The 27,592-nt window shown below is 40.1% G+C and overlaps 1 protein-coding gene across 4 annotated transcripts in view; it reads right to left on the bottom strand.

The window, feature by feature from the left end:
- The window catches only part of CPNE4 (copine 4), a 409,148-nt gene that overhangs the window by 140,296 nt on the left and 241,260 nt on the right, over positions 1-27,592 (bottom strand). For all 4 annotated transcript variants that reach the window (XM_016140288.2, XM_016140290.2, XM_016140291.2 and 1 more), the window contains exon 3: positions 11,918-12,097. In XM_016140288.2, coding sequence (XP_015995774.1) covers positions 11,918-12,097 — 180 coding nt within the window. The remainder of the gene's footprint in view (positions 1-11,917; positions 12,098-27,592) is intronic.

The raw sequence follows: 27,592 nt of genomic DNA, 5'->3' as shown, positions 1-27,592 counted from the left end.
AAGATGTTCACTATATATTTTGATGTGAAAAAAGCAACAAAAAGCCTGTATAAGTGACCAAATGTTTGTTTAAAAATAGAAGTATTTGTTTATGCATGTGTAGAAAAAATATGAAAGACTATGCATGAGAATGTTTAATAGCTGTTTCTCAGTAATGGGATGAAGAATGATATTACTTTTTCTTCCTATTTCTAAATAGATTTTTGCGATGAGCTTGTATTGCCTTTACACCTGGAAAAACAGCAGAGCCAGAGCCATTTCCTAAAAAGAGTGGGAGAGATGGAAGATCTTGTTTGAGTGGCTTTCACCGATGTCATGTGGAAGACATGTTTGAGTTTCTGGAGAACAGCCTGTAATGCAGGCCCCACAGCCCACTGAGGAAGCTGAGAAAGGGTCTCGGGAGTAAGAGCCACTTTCCGTTGTCAGAGTCTGGAGGACCTGGGGACACAAAGATTTAAACTTCTTGTTCTTGTGGACCCAAAAGGATGCTTGACTCATTTGTTATAAGTGTTCCAGGCCCTCTCAGGTTTCTGCTGTTATCAAAAATAATATTACAAAAGATCAGAATTAGATGCAGGATCAGATAGATGATGGAGGGTTTCCAAATGTTTTCCAGTGACCAGTCATTCTCTAAATCTTGCGTTGAAAATGCTGGCAAGCGTTGCAGGCGGGCTGAGGCACAGACCTGCTCAGTCGTTGCGGTGGGGATGTTGTCTGGCAGTGACGAGGCCTGGGTTTAGCTCATGGCTGCCCTCACTTGAAAATGGTGTGCACTTGAACAAGTGACTTCAGGGTTCAGGTGCTTAGAAGAAAAATAAAGAAATACTGGTACATTCCCATTAGGGGTTTTATGAGGATTAAATGAGATAATTGGGGCAAAGTTTTCATTATAAGGTCTGGCAGTGTATAAGAGCAGTTGCTCTGCTCTCTGCCTAAAACACTTTTCTGGGTGCTCACATTTTATTGAGATCTCTGCTTACAAAGGTTTCTCTGACACTCTTATGTAAATCGGCACCCACCCCCTTTCCATCACTCTCTATTCTTTTCCCCAGTGGGTTATCCTTCATAGAACTATTATTATCAGTTATTATGTTATATAGGAATAGGTGAGCCCCAAGGAAGCAGGGTCTTGTTCCCTTTGCTCATGGCTGAGGCGCCAGCATCTAGATAAGTGTCCAGCATATAGTAAATGCCCAGTAAATAAATGGCCATACATCTTTATTTGAATAAGTGGATGTACGTATATCAGTTTCTCATTATTGTTGTTAGTATTAAATGCATTATTCACTGAATGAAGGAATGAATGAGTGAATACATATCAGTTATTTTCATGCAATCATTATCTTTAACTGCTATGTAAGCAATAGGTCTTCGCCAAGGGAAAGATGAGGCTTAAATACAATAATTTGCTCAGATTCTTTGGTTTAGAAGTATTTCAGATAAATGCTCACAAGTAGGGTGTCTATTTGCTGATGGACGTCACAGGTCTCCCTGAGCTGTGAGGAAGAGATTTTTTAGATATAGGAGTCAATTTATCAACTCATGGAAAAGGTTGCTTTCTTCTTGACCTTTGTGAGCAGTTTTACAGTGATAGCATTTAGGCAGAATTGCCACTCCACTTTTTCCAATCTGTAAAGCATTGTAGAAATTGAACACAGAGTGGTAGGCAATGTGATATAATGGGGAGGCAGGTATTGAAATCAGATCAACTTAGGTTTGAATTTTAGCTCCACAACTTGCTGTCATCATGATCTCAGATGAATTAGTTGAGTTCTCAAAGCCTAGTTCTTGATCTATCAATTGGAGACAATACTGGCCTCACTTAACCTGACACCTGAAATACAACAATGCCCCCCAAATATCAGTCTCCTCCCATCAGCTGACCATTTATGAGAAAATTAGTGGGAAGACGTGAGATTTGTAAATGGATATGAATTTTTTTCTTGTTAAGCCTATGAAATGGAAGCCCACAGGTAGTACGGTTTAGGAAAAAGGCAGGAATAGCTTAGCACTCTGAATTTGAATCCAAATACTTATTGTTGCATCCTGGCTCTACCACTTAAGGAGACCAGTAATCTTGATTTAGTGATGGTGATGGTGATGGTGATGGTGATGGTGATAGTTTCGGTGATGGTGACAACGATGATTATATAATGTTGATAGCACCAAGCTCACAAATGCCTGGGACATGATTAGCATTTAGTAAACGTTAGCTACCAAAGTGATTTATTATTGCAAATGGGCCATAAAATATAGTGTCCGAATTGGGACACTTTCGAAAATGAAATTGGATGGAATTAATCATTAAAGCAAAACAATAGGGATAAACTGGGATGGCCTGGGGCAAATGGAGGAGTCCTAGGTTACCCTACTGTTATCAGGACACCTGCCACTGAAGAACGAACACCCCGCCCTGGAAATATTTAAGCAGATGACAGGAGTATCAGAGAGCCAATCCCAAGCTGCCCTGGAGAAACTCAGCTCTGGTTCTCTCTTCTCCATTTAAAGCTTTCCTGATTCCACTGGAACCCCATCTGTAAGGTGACTAAAATACTAGTTTTCTTAGATTGAATCTCATTGGAAGGAGAGAGGTTTGAAGAATTTCTGCTCCTTCGTTTCTGATAACTGGCTTGGGAATGCGCACAGATCTCAGGCTTCTGGTGGGCAGACTCCAAGGAAGAATGGGTAATAATCGGCTTGCTGGGGGCCTCACCCAACCTGCCCTGGTGTTCAGAGAAGCCCTATAGTCTTACATTCCACCCAAAACAAAGTTAAGGAATTCATATCTGGCCTAATTTTGTCCTCCAATCTGAAAGCAAGACTCGGGAATGATTTTATAACCCAAGCGGTTGTTATTTTTTCTCCCTCTAAACTTTATTAGGTTAATTCAAAATAAAAATATTCTCTTTCCCAAATTAGGCTTGAACTGGATTTTCTATGCTTTGGGGGAATGTCAGAACCTCTTTGCAGTTCTAAGGATGCTTCCTTAACATATTTCTTATTAGTGCTCCAAGCCCTCTTGGGTCTCTTCTGTAATCAAAAATAATATAAATGATCAGCATCAGATTACCAAGCAAACCCTCTTCCCTGTGGGCAATGCAGTGGGGACTAAGGTTTTACCTGCAGCATCTGCAAAATGCTCTCTCAAAAACCTAATAGAGAGCACAGCCTCAGCAAATACCTCACTCGAAAGTATTTCCCACAAATTCTCTAGATTAGAATTCCTTTTATGTTTTAATGTTCTTCAAATGTTTAAGAATTGATATAATACTTAAGTGTCATACTCCTCTACCTGAATAAGAGTTCTTTGAAATTAGCATTTGGGCTATATTATGATGTTTTTATTAATACTTCTTATAACTTTTTCTAATTACAAATATGTCCTCTTAGTCCTTTGGTTTATGAAGAAGTGGGTACTTTAAGAGCAAGTACCATATTTTATCCCCCACCTTTAGATGAGAAGACAGAAGAGAGTTTAGTCTTCTCATGATACATTTTATATTCAGAAGTTGATAATAATCAGTAACTAAATTTTATAAGTAGCCTAAACAAAAAAGAAAAGGCAGAAATTTTGGCAATTTTTAAATGTAGTAAACTTTATAAATAGTTCAATACCTCATTCTCAGTAAATAAAAATATTTGGCAGAGAATAAATTTGGGGGAAATTGCCTATTTGGTTATTTGGTTTGGTTATTTGATCATTTAGCATATTGATGATTCAGTTCACAGTGCTATAGTGTCTCAGGCTTCAGGACTAACCCAAGGATAGAATATTTTTTTACATAAGGCACTCAAGGATGCTTATAATTGAGAAGGTATAGCAAGATGTTTTCAGGGGAAAGGCAAGGGATAGGTGTTGGGGAGAGCATGTGTAAATACCATGGGGACAAAGTTCAGATTGAATTTTTCCAGTAAGTGGTTCTCATAAGGGTGGAAGAAGGATGGGAATGAAAGCTGGTTGGGAATTAGCAAAAATGGGAGCTGTGGTAGAGGTCCCGGGCAGCCACCTTCAAACCCAGGTGGTATGTGTGGCTCCCTTCGTTGTATAGGTAGATAGATCCAGGGCACACCTTGGTGGGGTGGGCTGGGGGTCCAGTGCCTGGCACCAGCTTGGCTTAAAGGGTTGGGACCAGGACAAATACCAGGAACTGTTTTTCAGTAGTGACATATCAGTCCTTGCAAATTTTCATCCAGTTCCATATCTCTTGTCCTCCGCCTTTATAATTATATGGAGTTAGAGAGGTATAATATTACTGTGAATGTATATGGAACAGGGCTTGTAAAACATAGATCCCTTTTAATTGTTAGAACTATTTTTTAAAAACTAACTTTGAAATTAAGTAGACACAAGGAGCTGCTTTCCAGGGAGATGGGGGCTACTTAGGAATGTGATACAGTTTATGGCTGAATGACATGGTAAGTGATAGATGAGATGAGAAGAAGATGGGGTGGGGAATGGGGATAGAGAACATCCTGAAAAGGGGTGAGAATGCAGGAAAAGATGCTTACTTTCAGTGACAAGGGGAAAGGAAAAAGATGAATGAGAATCATTTACTTTGAACTGGAAAGAATTTAAAGATTGATCAAAACCAAACCTTCCCTCTATAAATGAGGTCACTGCATCACAGAGAGGTTAACCAAACTGTCCAAGATCACACAGGGAGCTGGTGGCACATCTAAGACTCCAGTCCAGGACATCATAAAAGAGATTTAAAGGTACAAAAGGAGGACTCCAGAGAAGGCAAAGGGATTTTCCTGGGCTCTGAATTTAAGAAGATTACTTGTCTGACACAGATAACAAAGAAAAAGGCAAGAATTAATTTTATTCTCCTTGGGGAACTAAGGGCTTACTTACTCATGATCGCCCTATGTGAATCCACCTCCCAATAAACAGAACAGGCAGTCAGCATTAAAAGTTGCACTGCTTCCCAGGATTTTTTAGCCAGTTCATAGGAGCTGAGATGATGATATTTATTTATTATATCATTCATCACTCATATGGCTTCTGCTTGCAGTAATTCTGCAAAGTTAGGGAAAGCTTTTCATGTGAGAAGCAGAAGGGAAATGAGTTGCTGGCTGTAATGTGCAAATTAAACTTCCCTGGGTCATCAATTTTATGCCATGAGGATATTAGATATTATGCAACAAAATGCCAACCTGTGGAATCTCACTATGGGTATTACATTGAGTTTGGAGGTCACCCTCTGCATTGTCATATCTCCTGTCCTCCAAAGGGGTCCATTTCAATCTGAGACCAAATTCCTATTGATCATTGACAGCTTGTGGTCTGTCAGTCCTTTCTGGGTCTATTGTACCTGACGTAATCCTAATATTCACCTGTGTCAGGAAAGAAACCAACAATCTGGATAATAATCCATTGAACTACATTTAGTAGATGGGAGGAACAAACTCTGGAAATCAAGGTCTTCACGAAGAACATACACTCAAATCCATGTACATGATTGTTTGTGAGACTGTAAACTTTATGAGACAGTTTTTTTCCTGCCCTCTAGATGTGTTCTTTGTCCTCCTTTATTTCTTCAAACAATTGCCCCAAACATTAGTTCTTTCGTAATGAAAACTAATGATACAGTGTTGATTATTCATTAACATCCCTCCCCATAAGACTCTAGGACAGTGGTTCTCAAAGTGTGGCCCCATCACTTAGAAATACAAATACTGGGTCTCTTGCCAAATCTTCTGAATCAGAACTTCTGGGGCTGGGGCCTAGCACTCTGTGTTTTAGCAAACCTGTAGGTGATTCTGATGTAGTTCGAATTAGAGAACAGCTGCTCTGAGGGAAGACAATGCATGATCTCTCTCTCATGAATAAGGTAAGAGCCTCAGTGGTCGAAGATTCCTCAAGGGGTCACAGATTTCCCTGACCTACTTATAAGAACATAAGGCAGGATGTTCTTGGTCCTTTTAAGAGATGCCATCTGAATTTGGGAGGAAGAAATACACTAAAGAAGAGCCACATGACAATGAAAAGCAGACGACTTTGCATAGTCACAACTGCCCTCCAAGCCATGGAGGAGAGAAAATGCCTACAAGGAAGGCGATGATGAAACTCAGGGGCAACCACTGAATTTGGATAATGGGTTTACCCTATATTATAATTTATACTAGTTAGTAACAAGCTGTTAGAGTAAATGGAAAAGATCATGAAGGACTTAGGAGCCAAACATAGCTGCATTCAAGTTCCAGCTCCATCTCTTATGAGCTATGTGACTTCACTGAATAAGTTACCTAGCTTTACTCAGTCTCAGTTTCCTCAAATGTGAATAGAGAGACATGCCGATTAAATAGGGTGAGGTATAGTGACTGCCCGACCCAGCAGCTGGTAAATAAAAGGGCCTAGAGAAAGTTAGAAGCTATATTTATTATTTTTATTATTCCTGACTCATTGTCCACTGTATTGGTACATGGAAAAGGGGAAAATATTGAGCTGAATGAAGCAGTTAATAAGCAGTGAAAGGAAATGAGGGCATCATATTAAACATCAACTTGCTTGTTCTGGATACCAAGGGACCATGTCTCTCATTGGCATGCCCTCCCTCTACTGGGTGCAGCAGGTGAAGGGCTTAGCTCCCGGTCTCCTTTTGGCCAACAGAAATCCAAAGATGGTCTCCAACCTCACACAGAAGGAGTACACAGCTTTCCGAGCACCCTGCATCTCTGTGATTGGCCCCCCTCATCTATCTGCGAAGAACACACAGTTCTGCCTTGAGGGCTCTGGGAGGATGTGAACCTTCATTTGGCGTAATTGCTCAGTGCTAAGTCACTTGCTGTGCTTGTACCAACCACACGGCCAATGCCAATTTCTAGCCTGCTGAGGGCTGCTATTTTCCTCTGCTAAAGGCCATGAGTCCTGCTGTTTCACATAGCAGAGTGAGAATGTGACAAACTCAGATGGACAGAGCAAGTACCTGTAGACGGCCTTGAGGAGACAGGCTCTGAATGTGCGACTGCCTGCATGGGTTCTGGGAAGTCGTTTTACCTCTTCAGCTTCAGTTGTGGCAAGACAGGAATTGGAATTCCTGTCCCAAATTATCCAGAGATCTGATATGAAACCATTTTTACTTCTAAATAGTCTAAGAAGAGTAACTATTAAACACACACACACACACACACACACACACACACACACACACACACATTGAATCTGTTGACTAAATAAAGTTCTCAACGAGCTTGAGGTAAAATTATAAGTTCACTTTTACTAATTGCCCAGGACATGGGTGTTCTGTCATAATGTGTTCACCCCTTTTACTTCCACCTTCACTCCTGAAACAGTGTTGGTCCCTCTGAGTGTCAATTCTTCCCACCTTTTCCTTGATTGTTATCACCTTAATAACAGCCTCTATATCCTGAGTCAGCTCTCTGTGTCAGGAACTCTCCTTGATCCTCACAATATTTCTACTCTTATCTCCACTTTGCAAATGAAACCGAGGCTTAAATAGCTGCAGGACTTTGCCTTTGGACATGTAACTGGAGAAAGCAGTGGAGCTGGGATTCGATGCCAGACCCTTGGCCCCCACAGCCTGTACACTCAGCATTTGTGTTATGTGCCTCAGATGCAGTCTATGTCTAGGTCACAAGATCTTGTGGTTTAAAAGGTGGCTATGGCCTGGAAAAGGGGTTCTATGGAATATATCTTGATCAGTTAGAACTCGATGTTGCAAGTGGCAAAAAAATGAGTTCGTAGTGATTTCATTAATTATGGCTTCAGACAAGACTCTATCTAGCCTGCAAATAATATCACCCAATTTCTCTCCATTTCTCTGTTCCTTCCTTTCGTGACGCCAGTTTCTGTTCCTCCTTATCCACATATTATGTCGTTACCCTTCTTCTTCTTCCCCTGAAGATCTATGTTCTGCCCTTTAAGGGTACCGTTTCCAGACCCTTCTTTCCCAGAAGACTTCAGCTAATATGTATTTGCATTTTATTATCTCTGATTGTGGCCACAAAAATAGGATATTCTAATTGATTTAAGCCAATCAGCATCTGCTCCTAAAGTGTGGGAAAGATCGATCCAACCAATCACAAGGCTGATAATGAGAGGGTGGTTGTCAAAGAATGTACAAGATACCCAAAGAGGCTGGCATGTCACCTGGACTGGAGTAGTATGGCTCAGACACATGGCTTAGGGCTCCCCTGAACAAATCTGACTTGCTGCTCATTTGCTTCACCTACGCCATGATGGTAGGTCTCAGAACAAGTGGCCTTCCACATTATCTTTCCATAAATTGCAAAAGAAGAAAGACTTCGGGATTAAGGATTAGAAGCTCCTGACTTCTGGTCTTGCTCTGTCAACACACTGACTCTTTCTGAGCCTCAGTTTTCTGAACTATAAAATGCAGATGAAGACACCTATCCTCTCAGAATTGTCAAGAGGTTTAAATAAAATTATCACTGTGGAAGCTCTTTCAAAAGTATTAAAATATGTTTATAAAGTACCATTTACGATCTCAACCTCAGTGCTCATTTCTACATATTCCTCATCTGGAGAGATTAAGAAAATCAAGCCGGTGTACTCCTCAAGTTTCCCTTTGCTCACCTCTCTCCAGACAGCCTGGTCATCCTTCAGGTCCTCATATGTTCTACATTAGTCACGATGCTTTTAGCTCAAGGAATGGAAAATCCCATCCTGAAGAGCTTTAACAGTAGGACATTTTATTCTCTTATAGTGAGTCCACAGCTAGGGCGGGCTCCAGCTGCAGTATGACAGGCCTAAGCCTACACATCTTTTGGGTCTGACCTCCCTGAATGTTTGCTCTCATCCCCAGCCCCGCTACAAGGTGGCTGCAGTGGTTCCAGGAATCACAGGCAGAGAAAAACTCTTTCTTCAGTTGTGTCTCCTTTTTTAGGCTAGGAAACCTTTCCAAGAATAACTCTGATATCTTATTTGCTAGAACTGGCCACAAGCCCTCTCCTAAACCAATCTCTGGTGAAGGGAGATGGGATTCATATAACTGGCTAAGATTACTTAGGATTGATTCTTGAGCTAGGGACAGGGTTATTTTGTACCTAGCCACATGGTGGAAAATGATCTGATGGCTAAAAGAGGGGAGAGATTGGCTATTGAGTAGGCAATGAACAACATCTGTGTAGCAGATACTGTCAGCTCTCTGCTCACATCTCAGGCCCTATGACTTAAGTGCATATAACTGACTTATGACCACTAGCACCTGTATTTCTTGGTTTGCAAGCTTCTTCCGGTCTTTGGAGGTTGCTTTGCTGCCCATGCAATAAGCTAAAAATGTTGGGGGACTAATGTTCCCACCCTGGGAACAGCCCTCCAAGACTAATGAGAGTAGCTCTAACCCCAAGTGTATAAATAGCCCACTTCCCTCATCCCTAGGGTTAGATAACTCTGTGGTGTTTGCTCTACACTGGCTTCCAGAATTTCCCCAGCAGGATTAAGCACCAGTTACCCATAGTGGTAGCTGGCTTGACAACATGCCCTTACAGGCTGCCTTCCTTCTCCTGTCATACGTTCTCACTGCCCTGTGGTTTTTCCTTCACCTCCTTTGACTTCCTATTTCAGAATCAGCTTCTTGGGAAACCCAAACGAAGATACTCTGTACCATAAGCCAAACTCATTCCTGAATCCAGAGGCTTTGTACACAATTTTCCCATCTGCTTGGAGTGTGTCTTTTCTTGCTCCTCACCTGATGCACTCTCGCTGTCCCTTTATGTTCTCATTGGACGCCTTCTATGACTTCCTTTCCACTCGACACCATTCCCTTAGTGTTTGCCCCTCTATTCTACAATTCTGCTTAACAATGATTACAACGGTTGTAATTTAATTAATTGTTTGTGTAATTATTTGCTTCTCCCTTTATCCCCAACTAAACTGTGAGCTGCTTGAGGGCAGGGACGTTTTTGGCTCACCACTATATCACTGGCATCTAGCACAATGCCTGGCACAAAGTAGATGGGTAAGGATTTACTGGCTGCCAAAAAGATGAGGTTCATGAAAGCTTAAAGATGTAATTCACTAGACAAAATGATCGAAACTTTAAATGAAAAAGATCTTTTATTCACATGACTCCTACATGAATCTACATTTATTTCTTGGGATAGAATATAACTTTTATACATAAGGGATGCCCAGAGTCTAAGAGAGCATTTTGATGTGGCTCATCTATATCTATAAAAGATGCCATTTAATCATCTTTTAATTTTATTTATACATTACAGAATTCCACTTCAACTTCATGCATTTACTCACTCATTCATTCAATGCCTACTTTTGGGCTCTGTACCTGACAAGACCTTAGAACTACATCTCCCATCAACTCTTTCTAAAAGTCATGATAGAGATTACATTTATTAATACTATGTCAGATTCTCTGTCTGCCTCCCCTCAGCTGTGCGTTCGCATTGGGCTTTTGGCTTTCATTAAAGGAACATGGAACAATCCTATAGAAGTAAGTAATCACTGTATTTGCTGGAAAATGGTAACTGAGGACACTGTTTATTTTGTCACATGGGAGAACTTTCTTTTAATGATAAGTGGCATGAGGCAGGGTAAAAACAAATATACAAACAAACGAACAAAAACCAAACATATGTGCATATGCGCCAGCTCTTTGCCAGGCAGACTCTTTCTCACTAGTTCCTAAATCAAACCCTTATCTCTGCACAAGACTGATACAGATTTTGTGGAGTTTGAGGCTCATATAATTTAGAATCCTTCCTTGAGAATAAAGTATAAAACTGCAAATAAAAAAGTGAACAGAGCCCTGGAAGGGGTCTATATGAGAAAGGGTCTCTGAAGTTTAAGCCTCGCTGATTTCACAGTAATTTAGCATCTGACCTTCATTCAGTGAAACTGGTTTCTTCCACCTCTTGACTCTGCCACTGTTGTTCTGACCTCTATGCCTTCTTTACGTTGCTTTCTTACTTAAAAGTCCTTCTTCCTTCTTCAATCCCTGGGCCATATTTTTTCAAAGTTTGGTTCCACAATGCCTTCTTTGATTCTACCTAGCAAAAAGCTCTCCCTTCCCTGACAGCCCATGACACTATGTATAGAGTCCAGGATATCTTGTCTCACTATGGCTTAAGGAGTGTCATAAATTGCTCTATTTGAGACACATAGAGTGTGCCCTCTCCAATTAGGGTGTCTAGTTCTTGGGTATAGGGACTATTTCTTCATTTAGATCTCTCATTAGCACCTTCTAAAATTCTGAGTACAGCAGAAAGAGTAGGATAAAGAAAAGGGGTTATAGAAGCAAAATGATGGAGTTTGGAGTGGGCGAACCTGGTTCAAGTTCTAGCTCTTCCACTTTTTAGTGTGGTGCCTTAGGCTTAATCTTTTTGAGCTTGGATTTCTCACTGATAAATAGATATAATAATGATGTTTATTTTATATAATTGTTGCAAATATTAAGTAAAAGCATTTATTCTTTCACCAAAGATCTTTAGTTATATAGCTCTCCTGAGCTATTTTTGGCACTAGAAGCTTGGAATAAATGTGAATGAGCAATATTCCTTGCATGAGGATTCTAATAGTTGAATTAGGAGTGAAAATGTATAGTTTATCAGGATATGGCTGTAACATATCCACAACGAGAGTAAATGCTCAATAAATAGCTGTTAAATGAAGGATTTCAGAAGAGAAAATGATTAATTTTGTAAAATAAGTAACTCTTTACATAATTACAGCATCATTCCTATGTAAATATAATATTAAATATGCTGGATATGAGAATGCATAGGAAGTCATAAAATGCTACATGTAAAAGCAAATAAAATCCATAGGAGAATGAAAGTAAGAGTTGAATGAGAGAAGCAAAAAGCAAACAAACAAACAAACAAAAACAAAAACAACAAAAAACACACACACATACACAGGGAGAAAGAAAGGCCCTGAGAAAGCAGAGGGAGGAAAGGACATCTGTTGACCCACCTGGCCAAGTGTGCACTCCATGCCACCCAGGAAGTCGGCCTCCTTCAGCCCATTGTGGTTGCTGCTGATGTCATGGACTTCGAACCGCAGGCGCTGCACCTCTTCAAAGTAAAAGTCCACAGTAAACAGTTTTGAATACACTGGGTTTATGCAGGTGCGAATCACTTCTGTTCTGTCAACCTGCAAGGAGAAAGAGAACCCACCAGAGATTAGGACTTTTTGTTATTAATCTTTAAGCAAATTAATTTTATGGTGCTTCATCTTCTTCCAAATCATAAATGCCCTTCATTAAGTCACTGGGGCAAGCAGTTCAAATGTCTTCAAGGATGCTCCCTCAGAGAATTTGCCATGTATCAAGGTGGAAAATCTTATTATACAGGATAATCTGAGGCTTTGTATTTAAAGATTTATAGCATGTTGTATTGTTTGGTAAGAGGGTAACAAGATGGATTGAGAATTAGTGACTGCCTGGAGCCTCAGGATGAGAAAGAGTCTGAGGGCGCATTTGGGCTCAAGAAGGAAGAAATTGATAATAGATTGGTGATGTCTGATGGGTGCGGTAATGGTAAATGATCCTGCTGGTGCCCCATTTTAGCCAATTCTACTCTAATGTGAGTTTTGTAACTCATAATTCCAAGAATAATGAGGTAGAAAAGACAGGAGAATGAATATGAAGAGAACTGCCTTTGGTCTCAAATATGTCTCTTATCGGGTTTATAATGTTTACTCAGTCATTTCAATTCCATGAGCCTCAGTTTCCCCACCAACAAAATGAGGATTAGATGATGAAAAATCCCTTTCTGCTCTAACATTACATGAGCTATGATTCCCCTTGCCTTCCATGATACTAACTCTCCATTTGCCCCTTTCTCTCAGATCCATATCGGGCACTCTCTACCCTACTCTGGTGCCCTGCAAGCTGACCTCTTTGGACTGAATTTCCTGGGCTTCCTTACCCTCTAGGTTCTTGTTGGAGTAGCTAAAGGAGGGATCTGGCAGGAAACCAGAGAGTGGGGGGACAGAGAGGTGCGGGCAGTGGCTCCACGGCTCTGCACATGTAGAGTCTGCCAGCTGACTCCCTTCCACAGAACAATCTTTTGCTGGAATCTGGTAGCACAGCACCCACTCTCCCTCTCTTCAGACCCTGAGGTGGTAATGACCTCCTGCTGTTGCTATCCCTGATGTCTCAGATGCTTCACCATCCTTTGCGGGTTCCCTTATCTCTGCCCATGCCCCTGAAAAGAGTCCCCCAGTAAAGAGTTTGACCCTTTAGTGGAAAGTCTCTGTTTTTAGCTGATACGCTTACCACGAAGGTTATTTTCTTACATAGCTGTCACATGTAAAAATACACGACACCATTTATATTGTGGGAAGCCTTAAAGGATCAAGTTACAGATAGCCCTAGATCTTACAGTATCTCAACTAGAGATATCCGTCATTCATATTTAACAAATCAGCTGGTGCCTACATGTACTATTGACTTTCAAATAGAAACATGGGTTATTGAATACTTCCCAAGTGTCCTTTATTAGCACAAAATGGGAAAACCATTTCCTCCACTTTCATTAGAATACAGGGAAATAGCCTCTCAATAAAATGAAGGGAAGACTGCCTTTGACCATATGATTCATGTACATGTTTTCCAGGAAAGGACATTCGATACTTGCTGCAGCTTCCCCTGACATTCTTGAGTTCAGCAGTTTGTTCCTGGCCCAGGCCCTTCCAATGGGTCCATGTGAGAAGGTTGTCCTATAAGGAATACCTCCTGCTATCCCGATGGGATAGACAATCTAGGTTGCAAAGAGAAGGAGAATATGGTTCTAGTTCTGGCCCTGCCCATCAGATAGAAAATCAAATCCCGACCTACTGTTGATTAGCATTTTACAAAAGCTATTGTTAGACCAACAATTTTGACTGCTCTGGCTTTCCTGAAGACTCGGCTCCTATTTGAGCTAAATTTTACATTTTTATATGTAATGTTCTTTCTGGGGGGACAGAACTGAATATATCATTGCCCAATTGTATGGGTACAAGGATTTACTGTATGGGCATAATTTTTTTCCAGTTGTTAAAAGATCATAATTTTGAATAATAGTGTAAATCAGATGTCAGAAACTCATAGTCTGCAAGTTCACGCTGACTTGGAAATGTTCTGTTTGTCCTACTTAAAAGAAAATTTCCTTTAATTTGCCAACATAAAAGAGGGGCTATTTCCATTGCCCACCTTTTGGAGAAAAAAATCAGAATATCTGGCCAACTGGGGCCACATTCACACATGGCAACAATTGGTAACTGCTCAGTTCAGAATGGAATCTCATTCTCCAGTTTCCAAGCTCTTCTCCCTGCCTGGTCCCTACAGGCATTTTTACAACATCTGACCCAAATTTGTAGGATAATGAACCATACAATAAGAGATTTAATTATATTCATATGGTGTCTTTTGATAGAATATTTCAAAATAACTCCCAAGAAGTAACTTATAAGTGGATTTGACATCCTCACGACAGAGAAAAGGAATGTTCTCTCCTTGTGAATACAGAATAGAGTCCTAGGCAGGTTTAGATGAGAGAGACAGGAGATGGAAATTCCATCCAATTCTAGATTTTGTTCTTCTGCTTTAACCAAATGGCACAAATAGCTGATGTGCACCAATCCTGCTGCTTTCCTTCTCACTTCTTGATTTTCAAATGATGATGATCCCATATACATATAAAGTTCATGTCGGCATTAAGATACACAGGTCAGACAGGCTATCCAAAGCAACCTGCCAGTATGGCAGGATGACTTGTTTTGCTGAGGAAAATGACTGACTAGGAAGAAATTAAGCAATACACATTTACATTACCAAGATAGGGAATTTTCAAAGATAATTCAGGGCCAGTAAGAATCCTAACAGCACATAGGTGCTCAGGAAAAGAAGGAAAATGGTGATAGAAGACATGCTCTTAATACTAAATGCTGATTTGGAAGATATTTCAAATCTTTCTACACCCCCAGACATTATGGGAGATGCATTATCTTTTCCGGAGACTAAAGCCAGGTTTTATCTGAGCCGCAGAGCCTGGGGTAGCTCATGGTTCTCACTGAGAGGTGTTAAGGTCAAGGTGATTGTTTCCAAAAGACTATCCTCTGACTGGTGCTACTTGCTGCATCAGAACCAATCAAATAACTTTGTTTAAAACTCAGATACCTATTCCCTTCCCCCCCCAGCAATTTTGACTCAGTGAGTATAAGGTGGAACCCAGAAATCTGTATTTTTAAGGGTGTCCCAGGAAGTTATGATGTAGAAATACCAGAGTAAGGGAAGCGAGTAGGGTCTATCTCTTGCTCTTACGTGAATATTTTTTTTGTCAGGTTTATTTTAATCTTGCTGGCCCTTTGTTACCCAGTCTGCAAAAACTGCTTATCTCCTCTCTCTCCTATTTGTAGTGACTGATATACTCATGTTGCTTTACAGTTTGCACAACATGCTCACATCTATTTTTTAAAAGCCGATTCTTATAACAATCATGTGATGTAATATATACTATTATATATGAGCAAAATCAAGGTACTAGATGATACAGTGGGCACTTGAACTCCTGCCTTCTGACCACAAAGCCTGGACTATTTTTCTTCATTCGAGCTTATTCATGAGTATCCCTTAAAAGAAATGAAAAAATGCAGCTGGGTTATCACATGATGGTGATAGAATCAAACACTGAATATTGCTTTTGATGAGATGCTTTTTTAAAAACTTCATCTAAAACATTTTTCTGTATAACACTAAAGTTTTATAACAGATAATACTTATGGAAGGTCTCCTATTTCATAGATATGTACTTTAAAAATATATTATCCGTAAAAAATTTAAAAAAAAAATAAAGGATTGTAAGCTGACAAGTTCCTTGCAATCTGTGAGGTCAACCAAGGGTTGTCTCACCTAAATAAAATAAAATAAAATAAAATATAAAATAAAATAAAATATAAAATAAAATAAAATAATAAAAATACATTGTTTGGGATGAGGAGCACAGCATAGGGAATGCAGTTAGCATTAATGTAATGGCTAGATGGAGAGCCAGAGAAGAGAAAGTGCAATTAGGGGTATCATTTTATAAACTACATATACGTCTAACCAATGTACTATATACTTGAAAGTAATAATAAAATACAATTTTAAAAATACATTATTCAGGTAAAATAGACACACAATAAACACCTATTTTAAGTATGCAAATCAGTAAGTTTCGACATAAGTTTATATGTGTGAAGCCGTCATAATCAAGATAGTAAACATGACCATTACCCTAGGTACCTATGTAACCCCTTCGTGTCATCCTTCCCTTTCCCCCATTCTCAAGCAGTTATTTTGAAACTTATTCACTCTTATATGAATCAATGGTTCATCTATTTTATTGCTGAGTAATATTCCATTGATAGACATATGGATTGTTTCCAGTTTGGCTATTATACATAAAACTGCATGAATATTCATGTACAAGCATTTTTATGGACACATATTTCTTCTTGAACAAATATTTAGGAGTGAAATCAGCATATGTTTAACTTTTTAAATTCTAATATGCGTGTAGTGGTATCTCATTGTGGTTTTAACTCGCACTTTCCTAATAACTAATGATGTTGTTGAGCATCTTTTCATATGCTTATTTGTTATCTGTATATATATTTTTTGTTAAGTGTCCATTCAAATCTGTTGACAGGCACTCTCTTTTAATCCTTATAACAATGTTATGAGGTAGGTACTATTATTATCTCCTTTAATGGGGAGCTAGAGATACCCTATAACTTTCCCAATTTCAGTTTGCAAGAGGTAGGATTTGAACCTAGATAGTTAAACTCATGAATCTGTGCGTTTCACATCTGTGCTATATAGTCATGCAAATCTCAAGCTTTTGCACCTAAACTCTATTGCTCAAAGTAATGCACAAGCCCAACAACAGATGTAAAATGAGGAACTTATGGAGAAAGTCGCTGGATGAGGTTGTGGTTATGTCTCTAGTAATCTGGTTTGTCCACTAGGCATACCGGAGATACAATGGGGGTCCTGAGCACTGCTCAAACCAAACCAGATTGAATTGTGTAGGCGACAAGGTCAGTATGTCATTAAGAAACAGTTCAAGACTATGCACAGAATGGCTGTCTGCTCCCTTCGGCTTCCAAGAGCTAGAACTGCCACAGGCAAAGGTGAAGTTATTGAAGGTGAGCAGTAAACAATGTGATGCTATTAGTGGGGATAAGGTAAAAGCAGGGACCAAAATTGATGCCAGTTACTGAGCGAACTAAGGTTTCCTGGAGAAGAATAAGCCCTTATCACCAGGGTAACAGGAGCTGGTAAAGAATGACATTATGAGCCAGAGAAAGATATGAGGGCCCTCAGGGCAGGCTGATAATTAGGTATTCCTTCAAATTGATGTTATTTAAATATCTATTTAGTGAGGGGGGAAGAAATTAATTTTCTCTGAATAAAGAATATAAGACTTCTTTTTACATTCAAAAGTAAAGGACTTATTACAGACAATTTTTCAAACCATATAAGTTCTAAGAGGACATATTAAATCACATAAAATTTATATAATAAATAAAATCACTGAGCCACCAGAAACAGCATTATTCAATTTCAGGATATCAGTTGATTGTGACTGCTGATTTCAAGTGAGTGTCCTATAGGCGCAACAAACAAATTGTGAGGCTCAAAACCACTTAACAAAGATAGGTTGGTGCTAGTGAGATATGGCTTTTATTTTCAATTTAAGTGAATTTCTCTACTCTGATAGGACTAAAACTCTTTAACACTTTGCTGGTTATACAAAGTGCCATTTTTGTGATATAGTCTACATGCCGAGGTTGCATTATTTCTGGCTGCCAGGCTGATTGATCTGCCACATGGATTAAGGGTCTGCTCATCAGTTTTCAAAACTGAAAACATGCCTGATATTGGCAGCCTTTGCTTCTCCTTATCATGAAATCCTGGGCAGAAGCTGACCTTGCACCCTGACACATTCATCCAGCTTCGTGGTTCTCAATAGGGGCAATATGTGCTTTTCCAGGGAGCATCTGTAAATGTGTAGGGGCATTTTGGGTTGTTACAATAATGGGGTGACATCACTGGATGCTAAATATTCTACATTGTGGAGGTTAGTCCTGGTTAACACAGAACTACACACCTCTTGCAACTAGTAGTGTCTCCCATTAGTGCAACTCGACTTCGACTCCAACTAAACAGATAGAGAAACTTCTCCAAGCACTTTCTGGTTCTCAGAACAATCCACACGAATGGATTAGCCAAGATGGGAATAAAGAGTGGGGTCTTCCAGAGAGAAACTCCAGAAGTCACCCCCAACTTAAAGCAATAACAAAAATTTGGGGGGGGGGAGGGGGAGAATAATACATTTCACAGAACTACCTTCTTAGGAAATCATTTTGACCTCTGCCCAGAAAATTATTTCATTTCCCCTTGAAATGGATGGCAAGTTGGGTGGTAACCAATGGCGGTGGTAACTTCTGCTCAGGCAATGGAAGGGGTGAGGGATACAACGATGTGCCACTATCGTACACCTTCATACCTGCTCACAGAAGGCACTTCACGTGCTGTCACCAGTCTTCCTGTACCTTCATCAGCTAAAAAAACATACTTGTATTTCACAATTTAACATTTAAAGTTGAGATGCATGCTCTAGTTGATGACATGCCATTATTTAATTGGAAGTATTTTTTCCTTTACTGGTGATTCATAAAATAGTACTTTATTTTACCAGGGATTTGTCATTTTACAAATGATTCTATTAAATATATCATCCTCGTTTTGCAGATGATAAAATAAGAAGCAATGGCAAATGCAAGGCTCAAGCCCAGTCTGTCTGACTCCAAAATATATGCTCTTTCTACCACACCATTTGTTATGAGTTGAATAACATCAAAATTTGTATGTTGAGACCCTAATCCTCAATACTACAGAATGTGAACTTACCTGGAAATAAGGTTGTTCTAGAAGTAATTCAGTAGTTAGGATGAGGTCAGACTACAGTAGGGTGGACCCTGATCTGGTATAAATGGGGTCTCGTAAAAGCAGAAATTTGGACATAGACACCTACACAAGGAGATGCCATTTGAACACGAAGGAGGAGATTGGAGTGATGATGTACTTGCAACCCAAGGAACACCAAAGATCGCCAAGAAAACACCAGAAGCCAGGAGAGAGGCATGAGACAGATTCTTCCTAGTTCCCTCAGATGAAACAGACTTTGCCAACACCTTGACCTAAGACTTCTAGCCTCCCAAATTGTGAGACAATAAATTTCTGTTGTGTAAGCCATCCAGACTATGGTCCTTTGTTATGGCAGTCCTCTTATACTAATGTGCTATTCTGCTTCTCTTGAGAAACATCCAGCCTGGCATCTCTTGGAGATTTATCTCTGAAAAGGCACTCTTCACCCACCACATACTAAAACATTCACATGCTCTATATTAAACTGAATAAGTAATTCAGAATTACAAATGTCTCTCATTATCGATCCATTAAAACCTCCCTTCATCTTCCTGCTATACATTTAACCTGGCCCTCAAGTAATAGGGCCACTTTTGCCAGCTGGGGCTTTTTATGGAGCCCTGAAGATGAACCTTCTAGAGAGCCTAGAACTAGATAGTCCTTTTACAACCTGACAGAGCCCTAGACTTGTGCCATTCAAAGTGGACAGTCGAGTCACATCACCTTGACCAGGAGTGTGACTCAGAAGTAAACGAAATAAGCATCACCCTACAGGGCACCTTGAGAGATGTTTCTCATGCTATGGATCCTGCCTGGTCTCCCTCTTTCTTTACTCCCCTCCACAGCCCCTCTAGGCTGCTGGCTCCATTCACACAGAACTTGAACCAACCTGACTAGATCAGCATGTTAACAGGAGTCTTGAATGTCCTCCTCTGCTGACCACCTCTGTCTTCCACAGCTCTTTCTTTTCCCCAGTGTGACTGTCCAATTTATGTGGCTCTGTATTTTGATTTCTGCTCCATGTCTCATTGCCATGAGCCCCAGCCTACTTAACTTGGGGGTTCTGTCACTCGATCAGTGCTATATGATGGAAATTTCCATGATGATGGAAATGTTTTATATCTGCATTCACCAAAATAGTAGCCACTAGCCAGATACAGTAATTGAGCACTTGAAGTGAGGCTAGTGGGATTAAGAAACTGAATTTTAAATTCAGTAAGAGTAGAGCCCTCATGATGGGATTAGTGCCCTTATTTATAAAGGAGACTCCAGAGAGCTCTCATGCCCCTTTGACTATGCAAGGACACAGTGAGAAGACACTGTCTGTGAACCAGGAAGAGGGCTCTTACCAAACACCAAATCTGCTGGTTCTTTGATCTTGGACTGCCCAGCCTCCAGAACTGTAAGAAATAAATTTCTATTGCTTATAAGCCATCCATTCTGTTATAGCCGCCTGAATGAGCTAAGACATCAGATGATTTAGTTCAAAAATCTACTCAGTACTTTGAAAATCTTAACCAGTCCATAGTTAGGTTTAAGAACGGGTTATTTTACCAACTTCTATGGCTCAGATCCAAGGTGCATGGATATCAGAAAACAGAAGGATCTACTGTGAAACAAGAATTAGTAAATGTGTTGGTCATTCTCCTTTGCATCCCCAGATCTTTCTGTTCCGCTCTGTGTCTCAAGAGACTGGCCAGCATGGATTGCTGCTGCTGCTGCTGCTGCTGCTGCTGCTGCTTCTTCTTCTTCTTCTTCTTCTTCTTCTTCTTCTTCTTCTTCTTCTTCTTCTTCTTTTTCTTTTTATTGCCAGCTAGCCTCCTTCAGCCAAATGGGAAGCATCAGCAGGAGATCAGAAAGTGGGAAGAAAAAGAGGCTGATGTGTTTTTCTGGCCCCACTCTCTGCCCTGCATTGTGATTTTTGGCATGACTATATTCTTGCCCCTACAGATCCTTCTAGAAGCCCTTCTGTAAGGCTCCAGCTCCCACTGGCTGCTGGGTTCTAGTAACCCCACCACTTCTGCCTGCCCACCAAGCCCAGTGGTGGCCTCCTACTACCTCTAGTTCTAGAGCATCTCAGCCTCCTTTGCTGATTCCTTTAGCTTTATTATGTGTCTCTAGGTGGTCTCTTTATTAACATTTCTTTTTCAGCCAGCAACCTGACTGCTTCAGCAAGACCATAATTGAAAAATAAAAAATATTAAACATTTAAAAATATGGCCCAAGATACAGCAAAATCTAGAAGAACCCTCTGAATCTAAAGGTCAGAAGAAATTGTGTCTAGTACGGTGACTCATGATGAATGAATTATACAGTCTTTTAAGATTTTAAAAACTAGTAATACGTGTGGGGACTGATGTGGTAAGTTCCTTTTAGTCACAACATCCTATTCCCCAGCCATGTTCAATAATGGATCATAAGGAACATTTACTGAGTACTTAGTATGCACCAGGAATTATTCTAACCACATCACATAAATTATTCCACTTAATCATCCCAACAAGCATATATTAACACTACGACTCTTATACATATGAGGAAACTTAGAATGAAAGAGGTTAACTTGCCCAAGGTCACCAGCTAGTCAGTGATGGAGCCCCTGGGATTTCCCTTAAGCCTCTTTCCTGGGATGAAGCATCTCTCTCGAAGAGGACATATCTATTCAGCTACCCTCTGACCATACTGGTATCAAGTAGAGCACTTTTCAACACTCAGACCTCCAAACGCTCTTTGAGAGGAAAACAATCTTTAACAGCCTCGGCTGGGTGACAGACCCTGAAAAGTCTTCTCGGTGTGACTGCTGAGTGTCTAGAACGCCTTTCCCAGTCTTCAAACTTTCTCTTCCCCCTCCTTCTATATTTTACTCTTTAACTTTCTCCTATTCCACTAGAGCCCCTTTAGAATAGCTCTGGGGAAATCTGGATGCTCCAAGCTGAGAGGACATAAGGAGATTCTATGACATAAAGGGTGTTTTTCAGTCCTAAATCTACTGCTTTCTATCCCCCGGTACAGCTGTAAGCTGGCACATAAATATCAAGCAATCAGAAACTGCCTCACAAAATTCACTCCTGCCTGCTAAAAGCAGGCAGAGCCTGTGAGTGAGGATGGGAGTGGGAAGGTGTTGAATTGCAGGTCACTCCAAGTTGCAGCTACTGTCAGATCTTCCATACACGAAGCTTGGAGGCTAATCTCGCACAAGTGTAAAGCAATTTGCACTTCACTCAGATGTTGGTTATTAACAGGATGTTCCCACCACTTCATCTCTATTGCACAGCTGCGGAGTCCTTAGGGGAAAGGTTGTTCAAGACTGGAAAGTCTTAGTTTTCTTATTAATTGATGTTTGAAATAGTGAAAAGAAACTCATCTGCAGGATGCTGCACACACGCCCCAAGTCCCACATGCTCACCAGCTAGCAGACTGTGAAGGTGCACTCACGAGGCTGCTTCCGCCCTCCTCACAACAGATGTCCTTGTGCGGGCATGAAGTGATGGGGATTGTCCCATTGCCTAAGGGCAGCTAATAAATCAATTCCCAATTGCACAAATTGTGAGTTAGTCACATGATCCAAGTGGACCTTCTCCAAATGCCATTGAGCAGGAAGGAGCACACCAGTCTTATGCCTGCCGCTCTTCCCCACAGTACCCTCTCATTTACCAGGGGGAGCCCACTTCCCCTTTGCTCTTCTCATGAAGTTCATGTGGTTGGTTGCAGTAATCTCAGATCTTGGATTCTTAGAGTTTTATCAAGTGTCTGGGAATGGCAGCAGCTTTCATCCTGTCTCTAAGTGCAGAGTGACTATGGGAAGATGTTGCTGCGAAGTTATCTGAGGCAATCTCTGTATTTAGTGGGATGATTGATCACTTAGCAATGCCTACCATGTGTATAGGAGTAGGGCTAGCTCACGTGCCACATGTATATCACTCTACTACTCTGATGACTCAACTGTTAGCAGAGGAAACTGAGAGCCGCAGATGTGAAAATGACATTCTTAAATTCCTGCAGGTACAAACTGGCAGTTGAGATGTGGGCCCAGTTAGGTCCTCTGACTCCTGGTGCAGTGCTCTGTCTCATGACACCACACTGCTTATTCCATGACTGCCTACACAGCTGCACAGGTGCTCCCAGGATCCAGCGCCCAGCACTTAAGCATCAATGTTTAACACAAATGTACATATTCAGCTTTTTTCTGTGGTTTTACCAGTGAAGGCTAATCCCCCACAACATCTGAAACAGAATTTTAAAAATCAAATCCTCTGAAGGGGCAACACTATGGAACTAGACCAGGACAGGAAATGGGCCCTTAGGAAATGGGCAAGCCCATGAGCCTCTCCATGCAAATATCAATCAGAGAGGACCTTGAATTGAGCCAGACTGGGATGGCAACCTACAGAGCACTGTCCCTTCAGACATCACTGCAGATCCCTGAATGGGGTGACTAGTAATTTTAAGCAGCATTCCTAAAGCATGCTCTACAATACACTAGCTCTACAAGTAGCTCCTGGAAATAAAGCATCCTGCAGTCAAATGAGTTTTGAAAGCCATCATGCAGAATACATATTAAGAGAGGAGTTCGACAGAAAAAAAAAAATGTGTTAATTTTTCTAAAATTTTCCTTATTTAAACTTCCTTTTCTCCTCATAAAATACATATATTAATATCCAACAAAACACTTTCGAAGGAGTTTGCACTAAAATGTTAAGAAAATAGGCATCTTTTATTTTCTCTAAGAGCGAAGAAAACACAAGTGGAACAAGTTGCCTTACATACTCCACACATGGCGAAGTGCCCAAAACAAATTTCATTCAACATTTATTAAATTAATGAACAAGCGAGAAGCCTCTGAATGCATTCAATATTTTGCACAATTTCCATAGGCTCTGCCTTTATTTTTCCCTGGTATTTGTCTTGACCAGCTTCTCTCCTATCTCACTAAAATGTTTCGCTTCTATCAGAAGCCAAGCTGCCACAAATTCTTATAATCACGAAACTCTATGTCAGTAGCAGAAGACAGAATGGTAAAGATAACTGAATTTTTCCTTAGCCTGGGGTAGATTCTGATGTGTGCCATAGGCTCCCTGCCTTCTCTCCACATTCGATTTATACCAACTTTGTTTAGCTGGTATGAATTTATTCCATAAGCCTTGCCCAGTGACAAATCTGTAATGATGTCCATTTGACAAGTCACTAGCTATGTACCTGGATTCTTTTTCTACCGTGACCTAATAAGCATCACTTATATATACATAGTTTTTTTTTTTCTAGTTCCTGAAAATTTCTTCTTGATGCCAAGAAATTTACCATACTTTATTTATCAATTAAAGAGTCGAAGCTGCTTACGTGGAGTTGAGAGAAAGAATGGTGAGAGAGACATCCAGAGTTTAGGAAGCAAATTCTTTTTGTTGAATCTTGACTGTTTGGGTCTTGAGTCTACTCTGCCATAGGCTGAGTCCTAGAATGTTCTAGACTATTATAGATGATAACAGTCCCTTCTCCACTCCAGCCTATTCCGGCTACTCCACATACCACAAAGCTCTCCGAATGTGTATTTTTCCCCTTCTATTCCTATTTCTTTCTTTGTAAACATCAGAGAGTTTCAGAAAAATGTAAAGGATTGGTAATCAGAAAATTACCCCAATGAATTTTCAATTCATTTCCAACCACTTGGGTAAGCTTATTCTTTATGACAATTACCCGAAGACTGTCACAAATAATATCTTTATTAGAAGAGGAAAAACCCTTCTGTCTTTCTATTTCTCTTTCCCATTCTTAAATGTCTATTTCCTCTGTCTGTAAATACACAAATATTTACAGCACACAATGCTTATTTTATGAAGAACATGTTTTTTTAAGCATCTCAAGACTGCTAATGCTGTGACATTGCTCTTATTCATTTGTAATTAAGTCCATTGATACTGAAGAGCTTATACTGCTGGGTCCTTCACAATGTACAGCACCAGCAGTGAGTGAGGCCAAATCTCTAAGTGGTGAAATTTCCCATCTCACTATTATCATCAGTGTCAATTCAAATGATCTTTAGTGATCGATATTTATTACATGCACCAGAAGTTGAGTACTGTCATGTTTATAAAGAAGAAGCAAATCAACAATAGCTGGAGTGCATTGACACTTACCATGGGCTCTGTGCTAAGTTTCTGATGCTCATTCTCTCTTAGAAGCTATACAGTAGCCCTTCCATGCTGGCTCCTTGCTCAAAAGGTTAGAGGGTTTAGGAAACGAAATCCAAAATATATTGCTTTCTTGTGCCAACATCAATGGTTTAAGTGCCTAACTTTGGATCCCTATTCTCCTAATAGCAACTCAAACCTTCTTTTCTCAGCTAAAGTGAATTTTTCACAGATGCTTCTGATTAAGTGCAATTTGTAGTTTTCCATGCATTCTCTCATTCATTCAACAAAGATTTAATGAGTGCGTTGTGATTTTTCCAGCACCAAGGCCCTAGGGGTTCAGCATCAAACTAGACACATACCATCCATCTCAAAGCAAAGCATTAAATTTATAATATACAACCAATATCTTCGTTTTAAAGGTAAGGAAACTGACCCTTGAGGAATTTATTAAGTAACTTGCCCAAGGTTACACATTCAGCTTCCAATAATGCTGAATGTGAAGCCAGCTTTCTGTCCCAGGTTTTAATATTCATTCGTTTATTTATTATACTCCAGTTATCTCTCTTTACACAAAATATGAATATCAAAGCAGCCTTCCCTAATTCTGCTTCAAGGTAGCAAAGGCAGTCAGTATGGGGAAGGATGCTTCTCATCTCCTACCCACTGAGCCAGTGAAATTCTTGAGACAACAGCATATGCTCGACTTGATAGATGAAGAAAGCATACTTATAACCAAGTAATATGGATACAGGATACATTAAATGAGGTAACTCATCTGTCCACTGTGGTATTGGATGGAGCTGGCCTGTGGCTGATAGAGCCAACTGTCTTCTGGCCCTGATATCAGGCAAGAACGCCTCATCTATGCATGGCCAAATGCCTTAGTTCAGCTCTAAATGCCAGCACAATCTAAGGCTTAATTCTTGGACTGCTTTTATTTTCTTTCTACATGGGTCTCTAGGTTACCTTATCTATTCTCATGTTTTTAAATAAAATTGATAAGCAGGTGACTTCCAAACTGATATCTCAAGCCCAGATGTTCTCTCTGAACATCAGACCCATTCATCTAACTGAGCTGTCCTAGTCCCCACCTTGGTGCAGGAGGCACAGATGTTCTGCCCAAGGGAGGAGGCATTAAAAAAGAAAGCTCTGCCTGATGGGGCTGATTTTACTTGGAACATAGGAAAAGTTATGGCTAAACGCCTTCTTGTCAAAAACCATGGAGATCTAGGGGGAGAGCAATAAGAGAGGGCTAGCGTCCTACCGCGCTGTTAGCAACAAGCTATACCTGGTAGACCAGCCAGAAACTTAACAGATAGAACAAAGGGAAGAAGCCAAGAGGAGCCCTCTGGGGTCAGAAAGGCTGTGGGCTTGCCCTAGGCTGCATTCTTTCCGAAAAATCAGAGCAGGACAGAGGGTGGACTCAAAAGTATCTCTAAAGCTACACACAGATCCTTCAGCAAAAACACGGAGGTCTTACTAACTCAAGGAGATTAAGCACAAACTCAGACTAACACTAGCTAAATATTAAGCTACTCTCACCCAGGAATGACTCCTAGGAAGCCCTGTTTTAAAAATGAAATTATACACTTATCCCTGATGGTCTGGAAGACTGTGCACATTCCCAAAGCTGTGCTCTTTGAGGACAGACTGGAGAGAGAATCTCAGAGCCACAGCCCTGTCGCTTAATACAAGGCAAAAGTGCAACTTCCTGAACTCTGACAATAGTCTCCACCCCCAACCCTCTGCCCTGCCTCCTCACACAACCCCAACACTTCCAACTTGTAAAGTGTGAAAATCTAACTGGACAAGGGGGTTTAAGCATAGGCTCAACTTCACACTCTGTCTCTCCACTTAACATTTTTCATAAGCATCTCAAACTTTACATATCAAAACTGAGCTCCTGATAACCACTGCTGAGTTTTCTAAGAAAAATTAGGAAAAAAAATCCAAATTAATGAGGGAAAATGAATAGCAATTTTGTTATCTGAGCAAAAATGAAAATAAACAAAAGGAAATAACAATGGAAAACAAGTAATAAACAAAATAAGATGCAAGGAACAAAATAAAGTATAATGCACAAATGTAAATAGACTGAATTCTTTCACTACAATACAAAGACTGTCTTATTAGCTTAAAGAAACAGTTTACAAGATTCATAGTTAGGAAAGTAATAAAGGTTAAACATAAAAGGCTGAATTCAGTGAAATATAAATCTAACAAAAGCAGAATGGGTGGTTTTAACAAACAACATGTTTGAGTTTAGGCATTAAACAGGGTAAACAGAGGTGCCGTGTATTTATAAGTTACACAATTTGTGAAAAAGATGTGTCATAAACCTGAATGCACACATACATAAAGATCATCTATATATGAGAAACAAAACCGGAGTACTACAAAATACAATTACTATGGGAGATTTCAATATACCTAAGAATGGACAGGTTTATTAGATAAACAATAAATAAAGCGATAGAAGAATTGGCTAGTACAAAAAAATAAGTGTGTGCATGTATTTATACACACACACACACATCTGTGTATGTATGTATATATGCG

The sequence above is a fragment of the Rousettus aegyptiacus genome, unplaced genomic scaffold (assembly GCF_014176215.1).
Source record: "Rousettus aegyptiacus isolate mRouAeg1 unplaced genomic scaffold, mRouAeg1.p scaffold_m13_p_4, whole genome shotgun sequence".
Classification (NCBI taxonomy): Eukaryota; Metazoa; Chordata; class Mammalia; order Chiroptera; family Pteropodidae; genus Rousettus; species Rousettus aegyptiacus.
This window is presented reverse-complemented; position numbering and strand designations above follow the sequence as displayed.